Source organism: Nomascus leucogenys, chromosome 25 (genome assembly GCF_006542625.1).
Source record: "Nomascus leucogenys isolate Asia chromosome 25, Asia_NLE_v1, whole genome shotgun sequence".
Classification (NCBI taxonomy): domain Eukaryota; kingdom Metazoa; phylum Chordata; class Mammalia; order Primates; family Hylobatidae; genus Nomascus; species Nomascus leucogenys.
Window position 1 is genome coordinate 25,889,696 of NC_044405.1, and position 27,384 is coordinate 25,917,079.

General features: G+C 39.6%; 1 protein-coding gene across 1 annotated transcript in view; it reads right to left on the minus strand.

The window, feature by feature from the left end:
* Window positions 1–27,384, minus strand: part of DSCAM (DS cell adhesion molecule) — a 799,693-nt gene that overhangs the window by 646,648 nt on the left and 125,661 nt on the right. The window contains exon 2 of the mRNA XM_030806202.1: window positions 14,230–14,547. Coding sequence (XP_030662062.1) covers window positions 14,230–14,547 — 318 coding nt within the window. The remainder of the gene's footprint in view (window positions 1–14,229; window positions 14,548–27,384) is intronic.

Below are 27,384 nucleotides of genomic sequence, written 5' to 3' on the forward strand. Positions count from 1 at the left end.
AGACACTGATGAATCTAGTCTCAATTGGATGTGCCAGCCTTACTTCTTTAGAGCTTTGTTTTCCTCACGTTTAAAATGAAGGCATTGTGGTGGGAACCTCTTCAAGGTCTAAATCCTATAAGTATACGATTTTCTAAGAGATCCACAGAGATAACTTATTGTCTAATCATCTAACCACCTCACTTAAAGAATTAATCACTTACTGGACAAATATGTGTCATGAAAACTGGCCATGAAAATGGTTTCAAAAGGTACTGACACACCAACAAAGCTAAAGGTGAATTTCTCAAGGGAAGTCTCCCAGTAGGCACAGGTGAGCTCTTCAGAAGAGGATTGTTAAGGTTGGGCTAACCTTGTGATATGCTGAGCATTTTCGTAGTAAAGCATGTCTTTCATGAAAGCCTTCCTCTCCAGTTTCCATTTTTAACATTAGCCTTTTTTCCCCAACTTGGAGAATTTCTTCATTCTTGTCTCTAACCAGGGAGATTTTTCCAAGTATTGAAATCTTCTGTGACCCCCATCACTGTAATCCCCAAGCAGCATGAGGTGAAGGTCCAGGCAGCAACTCCACACCTCCTGCAGGAGGTCTGCTAGGCAAAAATTCAGGGCACCCAAGAGGCTAACCTCAGCAACAACATCCTTACACCCGGAGGAGGGAACTGAGTTTGTACAGGAAGGCTGCTGCATAAGTAAACCTTTGCTGGGAGCTGATTAGAAAGAGACTACAAAGATATAAGCAAACTAATCAAACTCATCGGTAAGTGAGAATCTGGGCATGGTGAGAAGCAGAAGACAGAGAGAAGAGCAGGATGGAGGACAAAGGAGAAAGAGGGACTGGCCAACAGAGAGAGTCTACTGTCACAGGAATGGTGCCCCCTAAGCAGGGTTATGATTTAATTTAAGCTCCTTTGTCTGTGTGATGCTTGTTTCTCTGCAATAAAATCACTCTGTCTCCCCAAACCTCCTGCAGACTCTGCTTCAAACACTAATGACTCAAGTAGGATACTTTTTAATAGAAATCAAGGAAAGGGGTCAAGTTCCATGTATCAGACAGGAAAGTGAGAAGATATTCATCTGTTTACCGGGAGACACGAGAAATGCCTTCCCACCAGGTGTACAGCCCCACACTAGATGGGATCACAGGAGCCATAAAAACATGGGGTGACCGACCGGCGACATTCCCAGTGTTACCACCCAATGTCCAGTGTCCTAGGAAACCCCTCAGTCCCAGCACTTACCCACATATCACGCAGTTTTCTCCTCTCTAGCTACCCACTGCCCTCACCAGTACCAGGACACCTTAGCAGTCACAATTTTAAACCTGTGTGACTTTTGCTTCTCCAACCTCCAGGTCAGTCCCAAGAAGCCCAGATCTTCTCAGAGCAGGGACAGCACTGTGGTTCTCCGAACCCCAGCTTGCTTAGAGGGAATGGGGATCAGAAGAAAACTGCACACTCCCCATCCCTTCTCCTTATTTGATTACTCATTCAACAAAGACAGCCCGTGCAGCGAGCCTTTAAAAAATTATCTTAGAAAATACTTGGCACACAAGAGGTGTTCAATACATATTTTGAGACTGAATATATAGAAAGACACAGCTTCCATTCTGGGAGAACTTCTAATCCTTTTATAGAATATACATGTATGCACATTTGAATTTATAGCCACTATCTATAGTTTTTTTTATAAAAAAATGCAAATCAGGGTTTTATTAAAGCTCCTAATCTTTGTAACAGAGCATTGTTTGTTCCTGAGGCCTCCATAACTTAAGACACCAACATTGCTGTCTATGGTGATATACCTCTCAGAGTGTCATGTGAGTTTCCTGAGCCCATAGTCAGCCCCGAAGACACGGGGGTAGCCTTGATCTTCATTCTACATCCAACTACTGCTAACTTTGTTGCAGTAACAGAGACTGGGCTAGAAACCTGAGATGCAGGCAAAAAAAAACTACACTTTGTTTTAAATTTGATTGATATTTGCATTATGAGACAGAGTATTATCTAAGTACTGTGCTTGGTGTCGTAAGTTAGGCTCTCCCCAGAGAGCCCAGATCGTCTCAAAGCAGGGACAGCACTGTGGTGCTCTGAACCCCAGCTCGCTCAGAGACAACGGGGATCAGAAGAAAACTGCACACTCCCCGTCCCTTCTCCTTATTCGACCCCAAAAGGAGGAGCTGGGTTCAAGCGACTGAGCAAGGACACAATCCCGAGAGGCAGGGCAAGTGTGAGGAGGGCAGGGAGGGAAGCGGCAAAGCAGGCGTGTGGTTTCAGGTGAAGTCGCAGCCACGCCTGACATGCTCGGTCATGCAGAGGGGCTGGGATTCCCTGTTGTAGCTGTCTGTCATTGGTTTAGGGCTGGCCTCAGGAGGATGGAACTCCCAGGCATTTCCCACTCTTGTTTCTGTGAATGGTTCCAGTGCCCAAGCAATCCTCTGAAGGCTGCAGGTTCATATTCTTAGCAACCAGCGAACAGACCTTGGGGGATCTGATTCAGGGATGCCAGTAGGGTCCACTGCAATCATTTTAGCCTTCATTCAGTAAAATTTGTCATCTTGTTAGATAAGAAGCAAAAAAAAATCTCTGGTAATATGACTTTGAAACAAAATCAGGCCATTTTTTTAATCAAATATTTTCATTGTGATATAAGAGTTGTACATATTTTGGGGGTACAGGTGATGTTTTCATACCTGTATAAAATGTATAATCATAAAATCAGGGTAATTGGAATATCAGTCACTTCAATCTTTTCCCTGTGTTGGGAGCACTGTAAATCTTTTTTCTTCTAGCAATTTAAAAATATACAATAAATTATTAACTATAAATTTCCCTACTGTGCCAGCAAATGTTAGAACATATTCCTTCTATTTAACTGTATTTTTATACCCCTCAGCCAACTACTCTTTATCCCCTCTCCTCATCCCCTCGCTTCCCAGCCTCTGGTATCCCCCATTCCACTCTCTACCTCCATAAGATCCACTTTTCCAGACCCCATATATGAGTGAAAACACGTAATGTGTCTCTGTCTGAGCCTGGCTTCATTCACTTAGCATAGCAACCTCCAGTTTCATCCATCATTACATTCTTGTTGGATGGATAGTTTGCAAATATTAATAGTCTCCCCATTCTTCATGTTGTCTCTTCAACTTTGCTGATTATTTGCTTTGCTGTGCAGAGTTTTTCTGCTTGATGTAATCCTATTTGTCTATTTTTGCTTTTGTTGCCTATGCTTTTGAGGCTTTACCCCAAAAATCTTCGCCCAGACTAATTTCCTATAGTGTTTCCCTAGTGTTTTCTTTCAGTAGTTTCATAGTTTCAAGACTTAATTTACGTATTTAACCCATTTTGAGTTGATTTTCGTACATGGTTAAAGATAGGGGTCTAGTATCATTCTTTTGCATATAGATACCCAGTTTTCCCAGCACTAATTTTTAAAGAGCTTGTCCTTTCCTGAATGTGTGTTCATCGTACCTTTGTCAAAAATGATTTGGGTATAAGCACATGGACTTGGATTCTCTATTCTATCCCATTGGTCTATGTGTCTGTTTTATGTCAGTACTATGCTATAGTATGCCAGTACTATACCTGTGTAGTATTCTTTGAAATTAGACAGTGTGATACCTACAGCTTTGTTCTTTTTGCTCAAGATTGCTTTAGCGTTTCAGAGTCTTTTGTGGTTTCATACAAAGTTAAGGAGCTTTTTTTTTTCTATTTCTATGAAGAATGTCATTGGTAGGGACGGCCTTGAATCTGTAGACCACTTTGAGTAGTATAAATATTTTAACAATATTAATTCTTCCAATCAATGAGCATGAAATATCTTTCCATTTTGTGTGTGTGTGTCCTCTTCAATTTCTTTCATACTTCTTTATATTTTTAGCATATCTACCATAGGTTTTTACTTTGTGGTTACCATGAAGCTTACAAAAAGCATCTTATAAGAAGTTATTTAAAACTGAAATCAACTTTACTTTGATTACACACACACAACTTATTTATTGAGCAAGAGATCACATGGTTGGTCTACACTGAGAGCACCGAATGTGAGACAACATTTTAAATGGTCCATTTTCAAGGCATAATAAATCTAAGCACTGGCAGCCAGCCTGCAGATGTAACAAATGGCATGGCTCATGCACCTAGAAGGTCACCATAAGCAAACAGAATGTAGAGGAGGAGTCAGCCCATAAAAGGGAAGAAAGTTTTGTTATTGGGAAATCAAAACTTAAGCAGGGAAGGGGATTGGGTATAACTTTAAAAGGGGGATAATGAAACTTAGGCGATGTCCAGTTAGATTGTAACTCCATAGTACTCAACCAATGAGGAACTGGGGGAGGGACTTGCTTGCTAGGCAATAAATTACCTGCTCTACCTGCCCTGGGTGTGCCTGCCTACCAGGCGCCAGATCTTGCATTAAAAGTCCACCATCAGAAGTCTTGCTTAGGCTGGGTGCAGTGGCTCACATCTGTAATCCTAGCACTTTGGGAGGCCGAGGTGGGCAGATCAGCTGAGGTCAGGAGTTCAAGACCAGCCTGGCCAACATGGTGAAACCCCATCTCTACTAAAAATACAAAAATTAGCCAGGCGTGGTGGTGCATGCCTGTAATCCCAGCTACTAGTGCGGCTGAGGCAGGAGAATCACTTGAACCCAGGAGGCAGAGGTTGCAGTGAGCCGAGATCGAGCCACTGCACTCCAGCCTGGGCGACAGAGCAAGACTGTCTGAAAAAAAGAAAGAGTCGCTTCTGCTGTTCTTCGTGTCTCTGGGTCCATTCTTTGCATCTGGATGGCTGTATGTGCGTTTCTCACATGAAATACTCATTTTATTGTACTTCAGAGAGATTATGTTTTTTACAAGTTGAAGATTTGTGGAAACTCTGCATCATGCAAGTCTATCAGCGCCATTTTTCCAACAGCATGAACTCACTTTGTGTCTCTGTGTCACACTGTGGTAATGCTTACAATATTTCAAACTTTTAAAATTATTATATCTGTCACGGTGATCATTGATCAGTGATCTTTGATATTACTACTGTAATTGTTCTGCGGAGACACAAACCACATTTACAGAAGACAGCAAACTTAATCAACACAGGTCATATGCGCTCTGCCCACCTCACTGACACGCCATTTTCCATCTTTCTCCCTCTCCTCAAGCATCCCTTTTTTTGAGACACAATACTACTGAAATTAAATCAATAAATAACCCTACAGTGGCCTTTAAGTATTCATGTGAAAGAAATGGTCTCATATCTCTTACTTTAAATCAAAATCTAGAAATGATTAAACTTAGTGATGAAGGCATATCAAAAGCTAAGACAGGCTGAAGGCTAGGCCTTTTGTGCATTTAGCCAAGTTGTAAATGCATAGAAAAAGTTCTTGAAGGAAATGAAAAGTGCTACTTCAGCAAACAAACGATAAGAAAGCGAAACTACCTTATTGGTGGCGTGGAGAAAATTTGAGTAGATAGAAGATTTGGATAGATGATTAAACTAGCCACAACATTGCCTTAAGCAAAAGCCTAAATCAAACTAAATCCTTAGCTCTCTTCAATTCCAGGGAGGCTTAGAGGAGTGAGAAAGCTGCAGAAAAAACACCGGAAGCTAGCAAAGACTGGCTACTGAGATTTAAGGAAAGAAGCAATCTTTATACCATACAAATGCACGGTAAAGCAGCAAGTGCTGATGGAGAAACTGCAGCAGGTTATCTAGAAGCTCCAGCTAATGTTATTGATGAAGGTGGCTGCCCTAAACAATATATTTTCAATGTACAGAAGATATCCCTCTATTAAAAGAAAATGCCATCCGGGATTTTCATAGCTAGAGAGGAGAAGTCAATGCCTAGCCTCAATGCTTCAAAAAACAAGCTGATTCTTGTTAACGGCTAATGCAGCTGATGACTAAGATGAAGTCAATGCTCATTTACCATTTCAATAATTCTAAAATTATTTCTTAGAATTATGACAAATCTACTTTGCCTACGCTCTAGAAATAAAACAAGAAGGTCTGGGTCACAGCACATCTGCTTACAGCATGTCATATTGCACTGGGTAGAACCTCCAGTATGATGTAGTATAGAAGTGGTAAGAGCATACACTTTGATATTGTTCTTCATTTGGGGGTGAAAACATTTAATCTTTGACAAGTATGATGTTTGCTATAGCAGGATTTTTGTAGTTGCTTATTATCAGATCGAGGAAGTTCCTTTCTACTGATGGTTTTCTGAGAGTTTTTTTAATCATCAGTGGATGCTGGGTTTCATCAATGCTTTTCTGTGTCTGTGGAAATGATCACATGGTTTACACTGATTAATTTTCAAATGTGAAACTCACCTTCCATTACGAACATAAGCCTTTGTGGTCATAATGCATTATTCCTTTTATATGTTGTTGGATTCAATTTGTTAAATTTTTAGAATTTTTACATGTATAGTCAGAAGAGATACTTGTCTTTAGTTTTCTTATGTCTTGTTTATGTATTAGGGTAATGCTAACCTCATAAAATTATTCGGGAAATACTCTCTCCTCAATTTTCTGGAAGAATTTGTTTATAATTTTTATTATTATTATTATTTTTTTTGAGATGGAGTCTTGCTCACTCTGTCACATAGGCTGGAATGCAGTGGCACAATCTTGGCTTACTGTAACCTCCGCCTCCTAGGTTCAAGCATTTCTCCTGTCTCAGTCTCCCAAGTAGCTGGGACTAAAGGCATGTGTCACCACACTTGACTGATTTTTGTGTTTTTAGTAGAGATGGATTTTCACCACGTTGGCCAGGCTGGTCTTGAACTCCTGACTTCAAGTGATTCTCCTGCCTTGGTCTCCCAAAAGTGCTGGGATTACAGGCATGAGCCACCGTGCCTGGCCAAAATTGTTATTTCTTTCTTAAAGGATTAGTAGAACTCAATAGTGAAGCCATTTGAGCCAGGAATTTTACTGTAGAAAATTTTTACCAATAAATTTAAATTCTTTAATAGATATAGGACTATTCAGTTTATCTGTTTTTCCTTGAGTGAGTCTTGATAGTTTGTGTTTCTCAAAAAATATTTCATCTACTTTTCTTAATGTTCTCTTAGTACCATTTTGATACCTGTAGAAGATAAAGTGACGTTATCTCCCTCATTGTTGGTATTAGTCATTTACCAACTCTCTCTCACTTTTCTGGCCAAAAACACACCAATTTTAACAATTTTTTTTAAAGAACTAATTTTAGTTTCATACATTTCCTCTATTGTTTCTGTTTTATAATTTATTGATCTCCATTCTGATCTTCATTGTTTGCTTTCTGCTTATATTTTTAGTTTTATCCTCCTTTTCAGTTTAAAATGGATGCTGAAACCACTATTTAAGACATTTTTTAAAATTTCTAATATAAGTTTTTCAGAGCAATAAAATCTCCCTATTTTTTTTAGTGGTACTCCCCAAATTCATATATATTGTGTGTTCATTTTTTATTCAGTTGAAAAAACTTCCTAATTTCCTTCTTCAAATTTTTTTCTGAATTTTTTTTGACATAGATCATTTAAAAGTGTGCTATTTAGTATTCAAATACTTGGTTATTTCTCAGACATGTTATTGTTAGTGATTTAATTTCATTATGATCAAACAACATATTTTATACAACTTGAATTTAAAAAATTTATCTGAGATTTGTTTTATTGTTCTGAGTATGGTCTATATTAGTAAATGTCTGTGTGTCTCAAGAGACTTTATGTTGTGCTGTTGTTGGATAGAATGTTCTTTATTTAAAGGTCAATTACATCAAATTGATTGATAGTGTCATTCACGTGTTTTTTTATTCTTACTGATTTTCTGTCTACTTCTACCAATTATTGAACTAGGAGTATTGAAATCTACGGCTATAATTTTTAATATGTCTGATTTTCATTGCAGTTCTATCTGTTTTTACTTTATGTATTTTGAAGTTTTGTTGTTGGGTACATAAACATTTACAATAGTCATATCCTCTTAACCAGCCCCCTTTACATTATGAAATGAACTGCTTTAGCTCTGAGCACGGGATTTTTAGGGCAGTGAAACTGTTCTGTATGATACTGTAATGGTGATACCTGCCATTATGCATACAACTTACAACATAGAGTGAAACTTAATGTGAACTATGGACTTCAGTTAGTAATAATGTATAAATATGAGTTTATTGTCACAAATGTATCACACTAATGCAAGATGCTCTGAGCAAACAAAGTGTCTTTGTTTGGAAATACACTTTGCTTAATATTAAAGTGGCTATTCTAGCTTTCTTTCAATGTTTTATTTTAATTAGGTTGATTTGATTTGATGAGGATGGTATATCATTTTTATCCTTTTACTTTCAAGCTATTTGTGCCTTTGTATTTAAAGAATGTTTCTTTCTAAGCAGAGTTAAATCCAATCTGGCAATCTCTGCCTTGTAATTCAGATTACTGGAACATTTAAATTTAATGTGGATATTGATACGGTTAAGTTTATCATTTTGCTATTTGATATATATATCTTTCCTTTTTCTTATCATTTTCTTCTTTGTTTTGGATTGAGGATTTTTTAATGATTCTATTTTTTCTCCTTCGCGGGCTTATTAGCTATAACTGTGTTTTCTTATTTTAGAGGTTGCTTTAGGTTTTGTAGTATACATTTGTAACTTATCACCACCTATATCCAGGTGACATTACACAACTTCACATATAGCCCAAGAACCTCCAATATTACGCTCCCATGTCTTCATTGTAGGCTTAATGCTATTGTTACGTTTTACTTCCACCTGTTACAAACTTCATAAGACATTGTTATTGTTTTTGTTTAAATAGCCAATTATTTTTTAAAATATTGCAATTTTTAAAAAAATCTGATTTAGATACTCATGTAGTTACCATTTTCATTGCAGTTCTTTGAGTAGATCTAAGATTTGATCAGGTATCATTTTTTCTTCTGATTCTAAAACTTCCTTTAAGATTTCTTGTAGTGGGATTCAGCTGATGACAAATTTTCTGCTATTTTGTGTCTGAGAAAGCCTTCATTTCACCATTTTATAAATTTACTTCCACTCTTGCCTAGAATCCCAGCACTTTGGGAGGCCAACACAGGGCAGCTTCTTGAGCCCAGGAGTTAGAGATCAGCCTGGGCAACATAGCAAGATTCCACCTCTACAAAAATAAAAATAAAAATCAGCCTGATGTGGCGAGATGCACCTCTGGTCCCAGCTACTTGGGAGGCTGAGGTAGGAGGATCACTTGAGCCAGGGAAGTTGAGGCTGCAGTGAGCAATGATCACCTTACTGCACCCCAGCCTGGTTGACAGAGCAAGGCCCTGTCTCATAAAACACACATATACACACATCCACACACAAACACACACCCAACAGCAACAACAAAAATCCTGTCTGCTGTCATTCTTATCTTTGTTCCTTTGTGTGTAATATGCCTTTCTTCTGTAGCTGCTGTTGATATTTTATTATTGCTCTGAGCAATTTTATTATATTACGATGTGCCTTTGTGCATTTTTTCTTCACGTCTTGAGCTTGGGGTTTGTTGAGGTCCTTGGATCTGTGGGTTTATAATTTTCAACAAATTTGGAAAATTTTGGCCTGCATTTTTCCAACTTCTTTTTAAATCTCACCATCCCTTCCCTTGGGGCTTAATTTGTCATTAAGCTTCTTGAAGTATGTTTTAATTTTTTTGAATAAACTTGTTTTTTTTTTTTAGAGCAGTCGTAGGTTTAGAGAAAAGTCACAGCAGGTTCCCAAATTCTCCCTCTCGCCATCTCCTTTCTTTCATTATTAGCATCTTGCATTAGTGTGATACATTTGTGACAATAAACTCATATTTATACATTATTATTATTATTAACTAAAGTCCATAGTTCACGTTAAGTTTCACTCTATGTTGTAAGTTCTATGCATAATGGCAGGTATCACCATTACAGTATCATACAGAACAGTTTCAATGCCCTAAAAATCCCCTGTGCTCCATCTGTTCAACCCTCCCTCCCTCCTGACTATCCCCTGGAAACTACTGATCTTTCTACTGTCTCTCTAGTTTATCTCTTCCGGAATGTCAAGTAGGTAGAAGGGTATACATCGCTTTTCCAGATTTGCTTTTTTCACTTAATAACAGGCATTTATATTTCCCCCATATCTTTTCATACCTTGATAGCACATTTTTTCTATCACTAATACTTCATTTTATACTACAATTTGTCTAATGTTAAAGAAAAATTGTAGCTGGGCCCTGTGGCTCATTCCTGTAATCCCAACACTTTAGGAGGCTGAGGCAGGCAGATGGCTTGAGCCCAAAAATTTGAGACCAGCCTGGGCAACATAGTGCGAATATGCTCTACAATTTCTTTTTTTTTTTTTTAATTAGCCAGGTGTGGTGACTTATGACTAGCTGCAGCTACTTGGGAGGCTGAGGTGAATCACCTGAGCCCAGAAGTTGAGGCTGCAGTGAGGCATGATCCCACCACTGCACTCCGACCTGGACGAGAGAGGGAGATGTCCTCTCAAAAAAATTGAAAAACAGAAAAAATGTTCTAACAGTTATTAAAAAGATAAGGAAGATTACATTCATGTCTGTTCCAGTGGGAGTCATCCATGATGACTGCCATAGGGAAGGGTAATTCAACTTCATATTCGACAAGGATAAGTGAGGGTTTATAGCCAATGAACACAGTGAGGGGATCAGTGGGTGGAAAATTAGAGGAGACATCAAGGGATGAGGATTTTTGCTAAACTGGCCTAACAGATTCTTGCTAAAGTTAGGCCAAATATGTATACATCAAAGGTGGGACAGGAAGAACTTGATCAGATATTAAAAGTGATCAAGTATCAAGAGTAAGGGGATGATTCAGCAGAATTCTTGCTAAAGCTGGGGACAAGCGACCAGACATGAAAAGCCAAGGTTGAGAACTAGTTGAGAGGAGGGCTTGGAGGAGCCTTTCCAAAGTTAGTCAAGGAGAGATTCTTTATCCCCATCCACTCACATACTGAAGAACATCTTTGTTGCTTCCCCTTTTTGGCAATTATGAATAAAGCTGCTATACAAATTTATGTGCAGATTTTGATATTGTTTATCCCGAAGCATAAGGCAATCATAGGACACATCTTATTTCCAGCCCCTTAAAGACTGCTTTCCTCTACTGCCTGAGGTCCAGTCTTGAAAATGGTTGCTTCAGATATTTTGTCTGCATTTTTTGTTGTTTTTTTGGTTGGTTGTATTAGTCCATTCTCACACTGCTATGAAGAAATACCCAAGACTGGGTAATTTATAAAGAAAAGAGGTTTAATTAACTCACAGTTCCGACTGGCTGGGGAGGCCTCAGGAAACGTACAATCGTGGCATAAGACACCTCTTTGCAGGGTGGCAGGAGAGAGAATGAATGCAAGCAAGGGAAGTGCCAGATGCTTATAAAACCATCAGATCTCGTGAGATTCACTCACTCTCACGAGAACAGAATGGGGGAAACCTACCCCATGATTCAATGACCTTCCACTGGGTCCCTCCCAGGACCCATGGGGATTATGGGGATTATGATTCAAGATGAGATTTGGGTGCGGACATAGATTAAACTGTATCAGCCTCAGGACACTGGTTTTTGGTTGTTTCAGATAAAAGGGTAAATGTGGCTCCCGCAACTCCATCTCGGCCACAAGCAAAAGTCCTAGTCAAATGTTAGAAAGCAGTTTGCGGCCGGGCGCGGTGGCTCACACCTGTAATCCCAGCACTTTGGGAGGCCGAGGCAGGCAGATCAGGAGGGCAGGAGATGGAGACCATCCTGGCTAACACGGTGAAACCCCGTCTGTACTAAAAACACATAAAAATTAGCCGGGCGTGGTGGCAGGCGCCTGTAGTCCCAGCTACTCGGAGAGGCTGAGGCAGGAAAATGGCGTGAACCCGGGAGACGGAGCTTGCAGTGAGCCGAGATCGCGCGACTGCACTCCAGCCTGGGCGACAGAGCAAGACTCCATCTCAAAAAAAAAAAAAAAAAAAAAAAAAAAAAGAAAGCACAGTTTGCTAAGGAGAAAACAATCATGAAAAATCTTCTGTCTTGCCCAGGATCAGGCGGCTGATTGATTGCTACTTGCTGTGTAGCAAAGGCTGCCTGGGTAAGGAGCAATACTGTCTCAAGTGGCCCACCTGCATTCCAGCTCGCAGAATAGGCAAGAAAATATCTTACGTTAGAACTAGGATTGATGATTAATGAGACACGATGAGTAAACCTTCCTTCAATTGCTAGCACCCAGACCTAGGTCAAAATTTCTGAAAATTAAGAATGAGAATCCCTTGTGCTGCCAAAGGAAAGATTATGAAGTCATTCTACCTAATAGCTTATTCCAGGAAAATCCAAACACCAATCTACAGGGATATTTAGACATTTAGGATGACCTGATACAGAAGAGGATACCCCGTGAGTAAGCAGTCATCGCCCTCAAACCTACCCTTCAGCTGTCGAAGGGCAGCATTTATGCCCTTCATCTGTCTTTTTGAACAAGCTTCCAGTTCTGTACTCACATTTACATAAACAGGATGGAAAAAAGATTTTCAAGTATCCAGTGAACAACCTAAAAGATTATTATAACCATTACGTGTTCATAATAAAAAGCAAAATGAAATCAGGAGAGAAATTTGATTTGGGTAATATGACTGCCCATCTTATATGTTCAAACTGATACAGTAGTCATCTATATGCTGGATTCATAGTCCACAGGGTTTCAGATGTCAAGAACGCCAGCACATAAATAGTAAAAGCACAACTGGGTAGGAAGAGGCAGGTAGCACAGACGCCAGACAAGATGATGCAATTTCCATGCTCTAAAACTTTCAGTGTCATGCAAAAACAATGAATTCTATGACTAATTTAGAAGATGATAGTTAAAACAGGAGTAAGCATTTCATTCCTTTATCTGACAGAAAATCCAAGGCAGACATAATGGATTAATACATACAGATAGAGCTGTTTGAAATTCTAGGTTTCCCTATAAGTGGTGTTTTGTAGATTATAAATACGCTTTTATAACACATCATTAAAATGTGCAGTCTTCCCAGTAAAAGTCATTCACTATATCTCCCTGTTTGTCAGGTTGAGATCCCTATACAAATTGCATTGTAATCATTTGACACATCAAATTTTCATACATCTTGATTAAAGACAATCCTTTTTTTCTTTCTTATGTGAATTCTCACGCAGGTCTTGGAATTCATGAGCATATCACAAAGATCAAAATATAGTTGGGAAAATGACTAGCTAGCAGCATGAGTCATAGTCTAATGTTTGATGGCTTACATCAAAGAGATCATATGCAGGAATTCAGAAACACCTCTTATTTTTCTCGTGTTGTGATGTCTTCTACCAGCACCTACTCACTTACTGAAGAAATTATTGCAAAGCTCCCCCAGCTACCGGGTGTATAAGAAAAAAATCAAAGTCACACTCTCTTCGCCCTGCTATTATATTATGTCAGTCTGCACAAGTATCTCAGAGCTAGACTTAAAAAAATTAAAATGCTGTTTGCTAACAGGAGTCTAGCTGTGAGTTTGTTTTGCAGGGCTTTGTTAAATCTATAGAACCACACAATCTGTCCTGTATATATAGCCCTTGATGTCTGTGTATCTCAGGCAGTATTCTTTCCTGGGTTGACTTGTAGCAATGGTGATTAAAAAAAGACACAATATGTTGTTAAAAGGAACATAGCCCATTCAGGATTTATGTACTGACAACATTTCAGCAACATGTGATACAGTCAAAAGTGTTAAAATAGCCTTTCTATTTCACAAGGAAAGCAAGGATATTAGATTGATTCTGTTTCCATAACAGTACATCTTGATGCTATGGTTATATTCCAGCCCAGCCATTTGTCATTATTTTTTCTCTCTTTCTCCTCCCCTAGGATGGGGTAGGGGAAGGGCAAGTGGGAAAAAGGAGGGGTGGAAGCAAACACATTGGGTTTGAGACACTGAAAATTTGAATTAGAGTATCAAATTAGACAAAATATAAGGAGGCTGGGATGTGAGAACTTGCCAGCTTGCTAATCACTGCTTTCTCTTAAGATTTAGTTCCAACAATGTAAGGCACTTTGAAATCTAAACAAGGAGATCTTAAAGAAGTCATCAGCAAGGTCAGAATGAACTGATGATCGGGTTTTCATTGGTTCTCTGCTGCGACAACATTTTGCTATTTGTCATTGTCATTATCCTCCCACCCCAAGCAGGCACAGAAAAAACAAAGCCCAGAGCTGTACTCACCAGCCTTGATGTGGACATCCTGACTTCTAATTTTCCCTGAAGGATTTTCAGCTGTGCAATAATAAATATTATCATGGATTAAGGTACTGAAGCTCGAAGGAGGGAAGGGGAAAATTTGGAGAGTGCCGTTGGGGTGGACGTGGCGGATCCCGGGGACATCGTAGATCTCCTCGCCCGTGGCTAGGTACCATCTGAGAGTCACAGGAGGGATGCCTGCTGCGGGGCAGGGCACCAGAGTCCCCGTGGTGCTGGCAAACACTACCTCTTGCAGAGATGCATTGACAAAGTAGAGGCTGGAATGTAGGTCTTCACTGAAAACTGCAAGAAGACAACACAGGGATCCACGGGTAAGTAAAACATGCCTTTGACATTTGCAGTTCAATGTCTGGCCTCAGAAAGTTATCTTGAAAATTAATCATGAGGCTCAGGCTCAAATAAAACCAAATAATTCAAATTTTCTCAAAATGCTATGAGCAGACAGGCTGATACTAAAAAATAAGGCGCCATCCTAATTTCACACTTTGTACACAAACTGTTAAGTTATCCTGGATGTTAATTTTTAATAGACTGGTTTTTGGCCTCATGCCCCAAACCCTGTTCTCTCCCCACACTGACCACCATTGGACTGTATATATTTTGTATTCACTTATTGTCTATCTCCTGCCACTAGAGATAAGCCTCATGAGGACAAGGTCTTAATTTACTCCCACTATTACCTGGAGCATAGAGCCCAGCTCTCACTGGACTCTCAGTAAAGGGAAACTGAATGTGTGAATGCCTAGATCTTGTTGCTGGGATCAAATTGCTCTCTTTACTAGGTACACTGAGGGTTATTATGGAATGAAATTCGCCACATTTTTAATTAAAATTGAAAATTACATGTAAAGCATTTTATTATTTTTTATTATACTTTAAGTTCTGGGATACATGTGCAGAATGTGCAGGTTTGTTACATAGGTATACACGTGCCATGGTGGTTTGCTGCACCCATCAACCCGTCATCTACATTAGGTATTTCTCCTAATGCTCTCCCTCCCCTAGCCCCCCAACCCCAACAGGCCCCGGTATGTGATGTTCCCCTCCCTGTGGTCCATGTGTTCTCATTGTTCAACTCCCACTTATGAGTGAGAACATGCGGTGTTTGGTTTTCTGTTCCTGTGTTTGTTTGTTGAGAATGATGGTTTCCGGCTCCATCTACATCCCTGCAAAGGATATGAACTCATCCTTTTTTATGGCTGCATAGTATTCCATGGTGTGTATGTGCCACATTTTCTTTATCCAGTCTATCATTGATGGGCATTTGGGTTGGTTCCAAGTCTTTGCTATTGTAAATAGTGCCACAATAAACATGTGTGCATGTGTCTTTATAGTAGAATAATTTATAATATTTTGCATGTATACCCAGTAATGGGATTGCTGGGTCAAATGGTATTTCTGGTTCTAGATCCTTGAGGAATCTCTACACTGTCTTCCACAATGGTTGAACTAATTTACACTCCCACCAACAGTGTTAAAGCATTCCTATTTCTCCACATCCTCTCCAGCATCTGTTGTTTCCTGACTTTTTAATGGTCACCATTCTAACTGGCATGAGATAGTATCTCATTGTGGCTTTGATTTGCATTTCTCTAATACCAGTGATGAGCTTTTTTTCATGTTTGTTGGCTGCATAAATGTCTCCTTTTGAGAAGTGTCTGTTTATGTCCTTTGCCCACTTTTTGATGTTTTTTCTTGTAAATTTAAGTTGTTTGTAAAGCATGTTAAAAAAGCACCGTTATCAGAAAATACAGTGTCAAATCAAGAATACACTTTTTATTTAAAATAGGATGTAACGATAAAGAGAATTTTGACAAAAGCATGACTCAACTCCACCAGCCTACAGTGTCTGTTTTGATTTTTACATTTCCCTTATGGTCCACCTGCCTCCATGCCTTATCTATATAATTATATCATATTAAAGTGTATGTACATAAAATGTACCATTTTTATAACTGTTTCATTCTCTTATACATCATTCTACATTATTCCATGGTTCTATACAGACTTCACAAGTAAATACCAGTGAATGCACAATTTATACATATTCTTATGAACTGTTTTTCTGCTCTTTTCATTTAAATTGTTTCTCTTTTCACTTCTACAAGTAAATATCAGCAAATGTGTTCATATACATTTGGCTTTTTAATTCATTTAAGGGCCTATAACAAATGTTTCTGGAGTGTTGGTTATGTGAAGAAATAAAACATGACTTCCAGAATTTACAAGTTAAATAAAAGATTTATAAATATAATGAAGGCCTACTTGTCACACATCCGAGCTTCTCCATGACTTTCTAAAGCAGGTGCATACCTAGTTACATATTTGTAAGAGAGAAGAGAAGCCCCAGATATTTCGAATGAACTTCACTGGTCAGAAGTGAGAATAACATTTATTGTATGCCTCTTAGTACCTCATACCAGACAACCTTATAACACTCGAGATGAACAACAGCTCTGCTAGGTAAATAAAGGCTCCACTTTGCAGACGATGACATGGAGATTCACAGGGCTGTCACTTGACCAAGGACACAGGATACAGACCGTCACTTGGGCACAAACGCAGGGCTAGGAGGTGGCAGAACTAGATTGTCTTTCTGATGAAGGCTTTTGAGATTTATGTTTTCTTATCTTAGAACCAAATGTGGCATAAGAGTACCCCTCATTTGTGTGGGGATTACAGGCAGCTCTGTATAGAGTGGGTCTATGGCCTGTGCTTCCAGATCTAGTCTTTCTCCGTGGTGTGGAGCTGAGGGGTTACAGGCTCCTGCTGTGTGCCGGAGTTGCCACTAAGTCTATATAATAAAATACACGTGCCCCTCACTTTGCCTGTAGTTAGTTGACATGATTTGGTAAGAAAGAGATGAAGAAATTAACACTATTTACGAAGGTGATTGGACTCATAAGATTTAATCTGCTCACTAAATGTGAGGGTAGCGGGTGGTCTCCACCCTGCTGTTAGGAAGCACAGCATCCAAGCATTGGCACAAGGCTGCATAGATGTGGTTGGCTCTACTCACAGCACATTCTGCCCTGCTGCCACTTGGTGGACGCTGTGGGGCTCCCTTCAAATTTCCTCTTTAGCGCCAATGCATTCTGCCCCAAAGCAGCTGGAAAGGTCCTATGTTGAGTCCTACACTGGGAACCAGCCCCAGTTACAGGGAACTGCCTTGTCTGAGGCCTGCAGGGAGTGACTGGTCAAAGGTGGCTCCACAAGCCTGGTCCCCCTGTGTTAAGTGGCAACAATGCTGAAGGTGCATCCCACCTGAGACCGCTATCATCAGAGCTTCTCCCTCCACCCATTCTGCCTTCCTCACACCCTTGCTGATGTGTCTCTTGAGAATACACTCCCAGGAGGCCTTCTGCATGCAACTCTTCCTCTGAGCATCTCCCTTCAGGTAACTCAACATGAGACATCAAATGAGGCTCTGCTAGTTACCCTCTACTACCATGTCTTTCTGAAATGTTTTTCTATCTTAAATAAAGTAATCAGAAAGTGCCAACTAACATCCCATGTAAGCTCCCCGATAGAGCATGAGCAATAAATAAAATACACCAAGATGGAAGAAAGTACTAAATCTGGATTATCACTGGATTAAAACATTTTTACAAGCAATAATTATTACACTGAATAAGGCAATGACACAACTAAGACTCTCAGGCTGTTATGTTTTGGGGAACCCATTGAATCTGGACAGTGACAATGTGTAGTTTGTTTTATGAAAATATACTCATGTAAGAATCTAACATCTATTATATAAACATTTTGATTTTTAGTTAAACTTCACATATTCAATGAGCTCATAGGCCTAAGCCTAATGCCTAGCAAGCTGTGTGTGTTTTGTAAATGCTAGTTGGTGCATTCACTGTTTCCTTTTTTTTTTCATTTTCCCATCTCATAATTCATGTGGTATGTCAAACTTCTGTTGATAATATAATGTAAACTTCTGAAGTATTTTTGGAATTTCTATTTTACAAAATTACATTTTTTTAAAGTAGATTAGAATTACCTCTCACAGTTTAGGAACTGACTGTATAGAAGTTGAGAGAGAGAGAGGAAGAGGGAGAGAGAGAGAGAAGGTTGGCGGATACAGACGAAAGCCTTCAGCGAGGTCCTGATATAGAGAGATGCTTACAAACTGTGGCCCCCTTCCTTCCACTGTGAACAGGAAAGCCTACATACTGATGTGAATTCTGCTCCCCTGCGAGGGACACACAATGTAGATGTCCCCAAAGTAGAAGGGGCCCTGAAAAGACCCTCTTTCTCCTTGATCAGGGGAAGCATCAAAAGCTATTGTCAATCTGTGCGTCTCAAGAAGTGTCTTGTTCAACAATGCTGGAAATAACATGGATGATCTCACACATGAAGACCTAGAACACCTCCTTGGAGATGTTGGCAGATGACATCTACCTGACAGGTCCACTACTGGGGTGAGATCTGAGGGTCACTCTGGCTGTTAGGCCATATATGGCACCAATGAAAACTCTAACTTTTCATTGGTGTCATACAGGATGGCAATGTTACCAGGGCCAAAGGCTTCAATGATAGAAAAGTATAAAAGTATAAACACAGTGGTCAATGACACAGAATCCTGCAGGGCATTGAGATGTGTGTTGAGTCATAGTTATATTAGGAAACTTGCTCTCGTGTGCCTATATGGAATGTAGACTTCTATTTAGTAAAACCAAGAAGGTTAACCCCTAACCTCACTAAAGAGAGATGGGAAGGATTGCTGTCTCTCCTTGCACAAATATACCTTAGAGTGCACATGGCAAAACTTCATTCTTTAACTAAGTTTAGTAAATGTATCAATAAATATGTTGGTGTGGGGATGAGGAAGGGCAAGTATAATGAGATTCCTGGCCTACTATAGCCTAGAAAGAAAACTTCATTAGGAAGAACTGATAGAAAGTTATGAGGATGGCATATGGTGGTCAAGATTTGGTATGGTGGAATGAGCTCATGCATTTTAGCACTACATCTTGTTAAGAAACTAAATGGTCATGTAACCAGTCGTTTAAACACTAAGCACCAACTTTAGATTGTCCCAATAGAGGAAGAAGTAGGGGGAGGCAGAGGAGACGTTAATCTAATAATTAGATGAGCTAATAACTAGGCCGGGGCACTCTCCGTGGCTTGCTACCCAAGCCGTCTCAGGACCTGTCCACTTCATTGTGACAAAGTATTCCTCAGCTGCCCCAGCCATGGCTCAAGTGGTCCCAGGCCTGGCTTAACCTGCTGCTCTGGAAGGTACTAATCATAAAGCTTGGTGGCATCCATGTTGTGTTAATTCTGCAGGTGCGCAGAATGCCAAAGTTGTGGGGCATGCCTTTCTCCACCTAAACTTCAAAGACCTCCCAGAAAGCCTGGGGCCCTGGGCAGAGACTTGTTTTAGAGGTGGAGCCGGCACAAACAGTCCCCATTAGGGCAGTGCTGAGAAGAATTAATGCACCAGAGCTGCAGCAGAGACTGTCCACTAGAGTAATGCCTAGTGCAGCCACGGAAGTGGGGCTGGCCCTGAGATCCCAGAACTGTAGAGCTACCAGCACATAACATCAGCCTGGGAGAGCTGCAGACACAAGACTCCAAACCCATGAGAGCTGCTTGGTGAACTGAGCCCAAGAGCCCAACAAAGCCATCAAGGCAGCTTTTCCTGAGGCCCTGGGGACCCAAATCCCCACCCCAGTGTGCCCTGGGTGAGGGACATGGAATTAAAGGGGTTTATTATCCAGCTTTAATCTTAAGGTTGTTTTCTCCGTTGGGTTTTAGATTTACTTGAAACCTGTTACCTCTTCCTGCCTCTTTCTCCTTTTTGGAATGGGAACGTCCATCCTGTTCCTGTCCTGCCATTGAGTCTTGGAATTAGATAGCTTGCTTTGCTTCATAGCTCACGGCTGGAGGAAATTTGCCCCTAGATGAATCATGCCTGAGTCTCACTCATATCTGATTCAGATGAGACTTTGGACTTTCAAACTGATGCTGGAACTAGTTAAGACTTTTGGGGTACTGGGATGAAATGAACGCATTTTGTATGTTAGAAGTTTCGGGAGGCCGGGGCAGAATACCATGATTTGAATGTTCCTGCCAAAACTCACGTTGAAATTTAATCACCAGGGTAATGGTATTGGGAGGTGGAAACTTTAAAAGGTGACTCATAAGAGGCAGATCCCTCATAAATGGATTAATGTCATTATCACAGGAGTGAGCTCCTTATAAAATAATACATTCTGCCTCCATTTTCTTTCTATCCTGAGCACTTGCTTCTGTCTTTCATCCTTCCACCTAGGATGACCCTCACCTGATGGCCTTGGACTTCTCAGCCTCCAGAGGATGAGCCAAATAAACTTCTTTTATAATTTACTCAGTCTGTGTATCCCGTTTTAGTAGCAGAAAATGAACCAAGACAACAATTCATGGAAGTTTCACTCTTCACACTCATACAGAATAGGTGAGGCCTTTTCACATCACTATATTAGTTTCATTATATGCCTGCCTTTATTCCGGAAAGTCAGATCTAGGGGAAGCTGTGTCCATGAGATTTAGCATCCTCCAGGTATCTTACTTGAAACATCCATCTTTTTTCTCTTGGTCTCCATCACTGGCAGAAACTAAGAGTTTGCCCTCCAGGGCCAGTTGGGGCTATGACTAAGCTGGGAAGCATAGTGAACACCATTTGTCAAAAGGTGGCAGAGAAAAATACATTCTGTACAAGTGATAGATCTTACCCACAGAGAAGAGAGGCAGGGGTGTTCATCAAGTCATAAGTGTTTTATAGTTTTCTCTCCCAACCATAACTGAAGTCTTTAGCAATGCTTCATAAGTCAGAATATGAAAATTATTGCTAACTAAGAAATCGGTTCAGATCAGAAGCATAGTTAATAGTTCAACACGGCAGTTTTCAACTCAAATAAAAATGCTGATAGTGGCACTGTAATTTTACATTTGAGCTTTCTAAGAAACTGACATTACCCCAAACATATTGTTAGGAATGAGGTAACTGTCACTCTTCAAGGCTAATTAATTCCACCAGGATTCTTTTTTTTTTTTCCCTACATTATTTTTCTATCAACCCGACTGTGGGTAATTTGAACTAAGCAAAATTTGGTCATATTTGAATTTATCCTCTTGTATCCTAAAAGTAGTCTTGTTAAGAATAGCAAGACTTTAAAAATGTAAATGTATACAAGAAACATTGCTTAATTAAATGTATAGTTTCTTATTGAAAATCTCATTCCACAAGCCAGCTTGTGAAATTATTTAAATGACTGCAGGAAAAAAATGATAAATAAATGTTTAATCCTAGTAGTTAAAGAGATAAGCGACCTACGGGGGATTACTGTCACTTCTCCTTATATTTTTAAAGAATTTTACATTAGTCTTTCTCCTTCATGCCACAGGGTTTAATAATGTAACATAAACTCATTCTCTAAGAGACACATCATATGGCCACAGGCAAAAGAAAACCCAAACTATATTCCAACAGCTTTTGTTTCTTCCATCTAAGGGACCATCCATCTGCCTAAATAATAGCACTTCTTTTCATAGAGTGCCTCCCGCTCTTTAATACAGTAACATTTGCTTCCTCCAGTGAGGGCAGAGGCAACCTTAATGTCAATTGTGTGTGTGTGTGTGTGTGTGCGCGCGCGCGCGCGAAATTTCCTAAAAAATAACCGTGGGTTCATAACAGAAAGCTAAATGAAACATTCAGCACAATCTTGTGAAATTCAGGGTTGAAAATCCTGGGGTACCAACACTAAGGGAGCTAATGGGAGGGACCTTGGAGAATTGTTTCTTCAGTTGCAGACTTCTCAATATTTTACATCGCTGTAACAGATGGCATAACCAAGGCTCCAGTGACAAACATAAAGAAGAATGTTACACCAAAAAGAAAATAAATCAATATTTTAGCTTTTCTTAAAATTCAAATAGGGCAGGGTGAAAAGAGGAGACGTGGGAGGAATTTTGCAGTAGGCAGTGACACAAGCATTCACTGATGCAATGATATTTATTGAGCACCTACTAGGTACCAGGTCTTGTGTAAGGGCCCAGTAATGCAAGATAGAACAAATCCTGGTACTACTGCCAAGGAAATTTTAGTCTGAAAGGTACTCTAGTTCACATAGGGAGGTCAATTATAATTCTATTTGCCGAAGGTTATGACAGAAACATTCACAAAATGCAACAGAAGCATAAGTGATGGAGAAACTAATCTGACCTAGGAAAAATGGAAACAACTTTCCAGAGGAGGAAAGAAAAGTACATTCCAGGCAGAAGTCTTAAAAAATATTAGGACATTCAGTTGTCCCAGTCAGGAGAGAAATAAAAAGGTGCTGGGAAGCAGGAAATTCAATGCACAGCTCAAAGTGTTGCACGATTAGGAGAGAGAGCTACAGGTTCCTTAGATTCATTTATCTTGGAAACACCCTTCAGCACCTACCATGTATCTGGCACTGTGCCAAGACCAGCAGACACACTAATAACCAAGGCGTGGAAGGGTGCTGACCTCCAGGAGGTTACATTCCAGGTGCTGATTATGAAGTCAAGATGGTAAAGAGTGTCAGGTGCCAAGCTAAAAAGCATGTGCTTAGCCCTGCAGACAGTAAGAACAATTAGGCACAGACCCAGGAGAAATGAAACCATACGTCCACACAAAACTGTGAGCAAATGTTTAAAGCAGCATTATGTATAATGGCCAATGATGGAAACAGCCTACATGTCTATCCCCTGAAGAATAGGTAAGCAAAATGTGGCTTAGCCTTACAATGGGATATCACTCAGCAATAAAATAGAGTGAAGAACTCGCACAAGCTACAATGGGGGTGACCCTCAATTACAGCCACAAAAGGCCACATACTGTATGATTCCATTCATATAAAATGTCCAGAAGAGGGAGATCTGTAGAGACAGAAAGTCAATTAGTGGCTTACTTATGGTTAGGACTGGGTGACGGGACAGGATAGGAGGGTGATAGCTAAAAGGTACAGGGTTTCTTTTGAAGTGATGAAAATCTGCTAAAATTGACTGTGGTGAAGGCACCTTATCTGTGACTATACTAAAAACCACTAAACTGCATGCTTTAAGTGGATTCTTTTTATGGTATATAAATTATATTTTAATAAAGCTATTTTAAAAAGTAGGGAATCATTGAAAGTTTTGACAAAGAACAATCAATTTCCCAAATTGAAGTTTGAGGAAGTAAACACTGAGTAGACAGGGAGAGAAGACTGCAGGCAGAAAGCCTGGCTAGACTGCTCTGCTGAGGGTCTAGGCCAGCTGGGCGTTGGTGGTGTGAAGGGAGAAAAAAGGCCTAATTATGGATATGTCTGAAATGATCCTACCAGCATTGGTGGGCAGGGATGTGGGAGCAATAAGAGTGAAGAAAATAAAAAAAGTCAATATGAGGCAAATGTAATTGCTTGCATGCCCAGTTGCATAGTTACACTATTACAAAGAGTGCCTACAAGACAGAGCTGGTTGGTAAAGGGAACATGTCAGTTTCAACTAAGGTAAAGAGGGCACTGCCCTTGGGCCACCCAACAGCAAATTGGAAATAGGAGTCCAAGACCCTAGAGGCAGATTTGGCAGCCAGGGAAATTTAAGTCTATCACTGGGTGAGATATTCCAAGAAAAGTGTTGTATTAGTTTGTTTTCACACTGCTAATAAAGACATACCCAAGACTGGGCAATTTACAAGGGAAAGGGACTTAATTGGACTTACAGTTCCACATGGCTCGGGAAGCCCCACAATCCTGGTGGAAGGCAAGGAGGAGCAAGTCACGTCTTACATGGTTGGCAGCAGGTAAAGGGAGTGAACTTGTGCAGGAAAACTTCCCCTTATAACAACCATCAGATCTCGTGAGACTTACTATCATGAGAACAGCACGGGAACGACCTGCCCCCATGATTCAATTACCTCCCACCAGGGCCCCTCCCAAAACATGTGGGAATTCAAGATGAGATTTGGGTGGGGATACAGCCAAACCATATCAAGTGTAAAGAACAAGAGACAAAAACCAGAAATAAATCCTCAGGGATAGGTGGTATTTTATAAGGTAGGAAAATATTTGACAAAAGATTTGTACCCAAAATACATAATGAACTCCTACACACCAATATAAAAAGATAGTCCAACAAAAATGGACAAAAGTGCTGGGTGCAGTAGCTCATGCCTGTAATCCCAGCACTTTTGGAGGCCGAGGTGTGTGGATCGCTTGAGCCCAGGAATTCAAGACCAGCCTGGGGAACATAGCAAGACCTCTCTCTACCAAAAATTAGCTGGGCATGGTGGCATGCTCCTGTAGTCCCAGCTACTGAGGAGGCAGCAGTAGGAGGATCACTTGAACCCCAGAATTAGAAGCTGCAGTGAGTCGAGATCGCACCACTGCGCTCCAGCCTGAGCGACACAGTGAGACCTTGTCTCCAAAAAAGAAAAACACACACACACACACACAAGGTGTGAACAGCCACTTTAGAAAGGCCAATACATAAATGGCCAATAAGCACATTAAAAAGTGCTTCAATGCCATTGGTCATCAAGAAAAAGTAAATTAAAAGCACAATGCGGTACTACTACACATCCACCAAAATAACTACAATGGAAAAGACAAAATATATTGAGGGTCTTGAGAATGTGGAGCAACAAGACCCTCAAAACAATGCCGGTAGTAATGTAAATCAGTAAAATTATTGTGGAAAATTATCAGCTTCTACTAAAGGGAACACATGTGTGCATTGTGACTCAACAATTTCACTCCTAAGTATTTATACAACAAAAGCTCATGCATATGTTCATCAAAAAATACACGCTGGAATATCTACAGCAGCAACTAGTTGTAACAGTCACAAACTAAAAACTTACCAAATATCGATCAATAATAAAATTGATACATCGTGATATATTGGCACCTTGAATCACTACATACCGATAAGAATGAACAATCTGCACATAAAATATTATAAATCACACAACTATAATGGTGAAGAAAAGCAAAAAGACGCCGAAAGGATTTACATTGTATTGTTCCATTTATATCAAACATCAAAATAGGAAAAACTAATCTATGATGTTGAGAGCCAGAATAAAGTTTGCCCATGGGGGTGGGGTCAGGTGTAGAGAATGGAAAGGGGCATGAGGTGGCATCCAAGGTGCAGCTATGTTCTTTTTCTTGATCTGTGTGCTGGGCGCACTGCATGTGTACACAGTGATTTGCATGTATGTAACATTTCAATTAAAAAATTAAAAGAGTTTAAAGAAATTGGAAAAGAATCATGAAGGAGAAAAATAGGAAATTAGGAGATCAGTAGCTCAAACCCTAGAGAGTAATGTTTTAGAAACAAAAAGACATTTTGAGACGTTAACCAAGAGTTTTCAACATTGTCAATTGCTTCAGAGAGGTCAGAAAACATGAGAACTAAAACAGGCTATCGAATTTGCAAATTGGGTACATTAATTTTGAATGGAAACACCATTTGGGTTCAAATTACCTTTACTGATTTCATAGGAACATGTGAGTGGGTATGCTTACTAAAATGAACTGCTTGTGTAAAGGTCTTCCCAAAATGAAAGGGAATATAACTTAGCCTTAGGTAAACATATCTAGAAGGCATAACATTTAGCTGATTCTGAGGCTCCAAAATGGTTTTTTATTTGGATAAATGCTTAGAAATTCAGTGTTATCTGGATCAGACAAGCACAAATCAGTTAAATGATGGGCTCATAATGACTTGGAAAGCATTCCAGGCTTCTATGAAGTGATTCCAAGTCAGGTTATTAAAATGTGCTCATATGTTATACCAATTTTGCCTTTAACTTTAATGTATTTCACTCATTCTATCTACTCCCAAGCCCTGAAATGACGTTGCAACTGTCATCACTTAGAAATATGAAATTCTGTCTCGGTCCATCATAAAACAACAAACAAACAAAAACACAGAAACAAGAACTGGATTTACCCTATGTCTTAACTAAACTTTCAGACAGTACAGAAAAAAAAAAAAATGAAAGAAGGAAACAAACAAAGTGGACCTTATGAGTGGCCCAGCTTACTTCCTGAGTTTCTAAGATAATTCCAAAAGGAGGAAATTTAAATAAAACTTGGTTATATTGTGGGGTTAGGGGGAACCAAATATGACATTTGAGGGGACTAAGGCTGCTAGAATTTACAAAGCAGAAAGAAGGAAGTTATATACAGAGGGAGTTCCAGAGAGCCGAAGAAGCTTCCGGTTGATGAGTCCTTAACTGCGTGCTGATATTTGCATGCTTGTAAGAAAACTACCAAGGTTGGCTCAGGAACACCAGAAAGAAGCGGGTGAAAATCTGTGAAGCTCACACAGGGGAGAAAATAGTTCATGTTTCAACCAGCAAAAGAGGTAAGAACTTCTAATAAATGGAACATCCGATTGAGTATTCAGAAGTGTATCACACAGCCGCAGGGGCCAAATTAATCATAAAAAAATTTAAAAGTGATCCTAGAAGGGAACAAACTGAGTCTAAGTAACTTAACTGCACAACAAAAAAACTTTGATAATAATTAATAGAAACCAACAATCAATAATATAAAATTTATAATGTCTGTCATTCAATAAAAAATTGGACACAATAAAGGAAATATGGCATATTATTAGGAGTAAACTATTCCATAGAAAGACACATAAATGAGAGATGATACAATTTGCAAGCATGGATATTAACATCACTCTTATAAATATTCTGTCAATATGTACAAGACAGTAGGAAAAAGGAAGAGCTCATTGATGAGAGAAATGGAGAAAATACAAACAGCCAAGCTGCGAATAAAACAGTCAAATGGAACTTCTAGAGATTCAAAATGTAATATATGAAAGTTAGACAAATAGGATTAATGGCAGATTACACCCTTCAGAAGAAACTGTCAATGAACCAGAAAACAGAGCAATTAAAACCACCCAAATTGAAAAACAAATTTTAAAAAGGCCTAAAAACAGTAAACACAAAACTGGTGGGATGTGGGCCAGTATCATTTGGCCTAATATACATATAATTGGAGTTCTAGGAGGAAAATGAGATACAGAAAAAAAATCGAACAATTAATATACAGAAGTTTCAAACTTTAATGAACACTAGAACCTCAACTATCTATC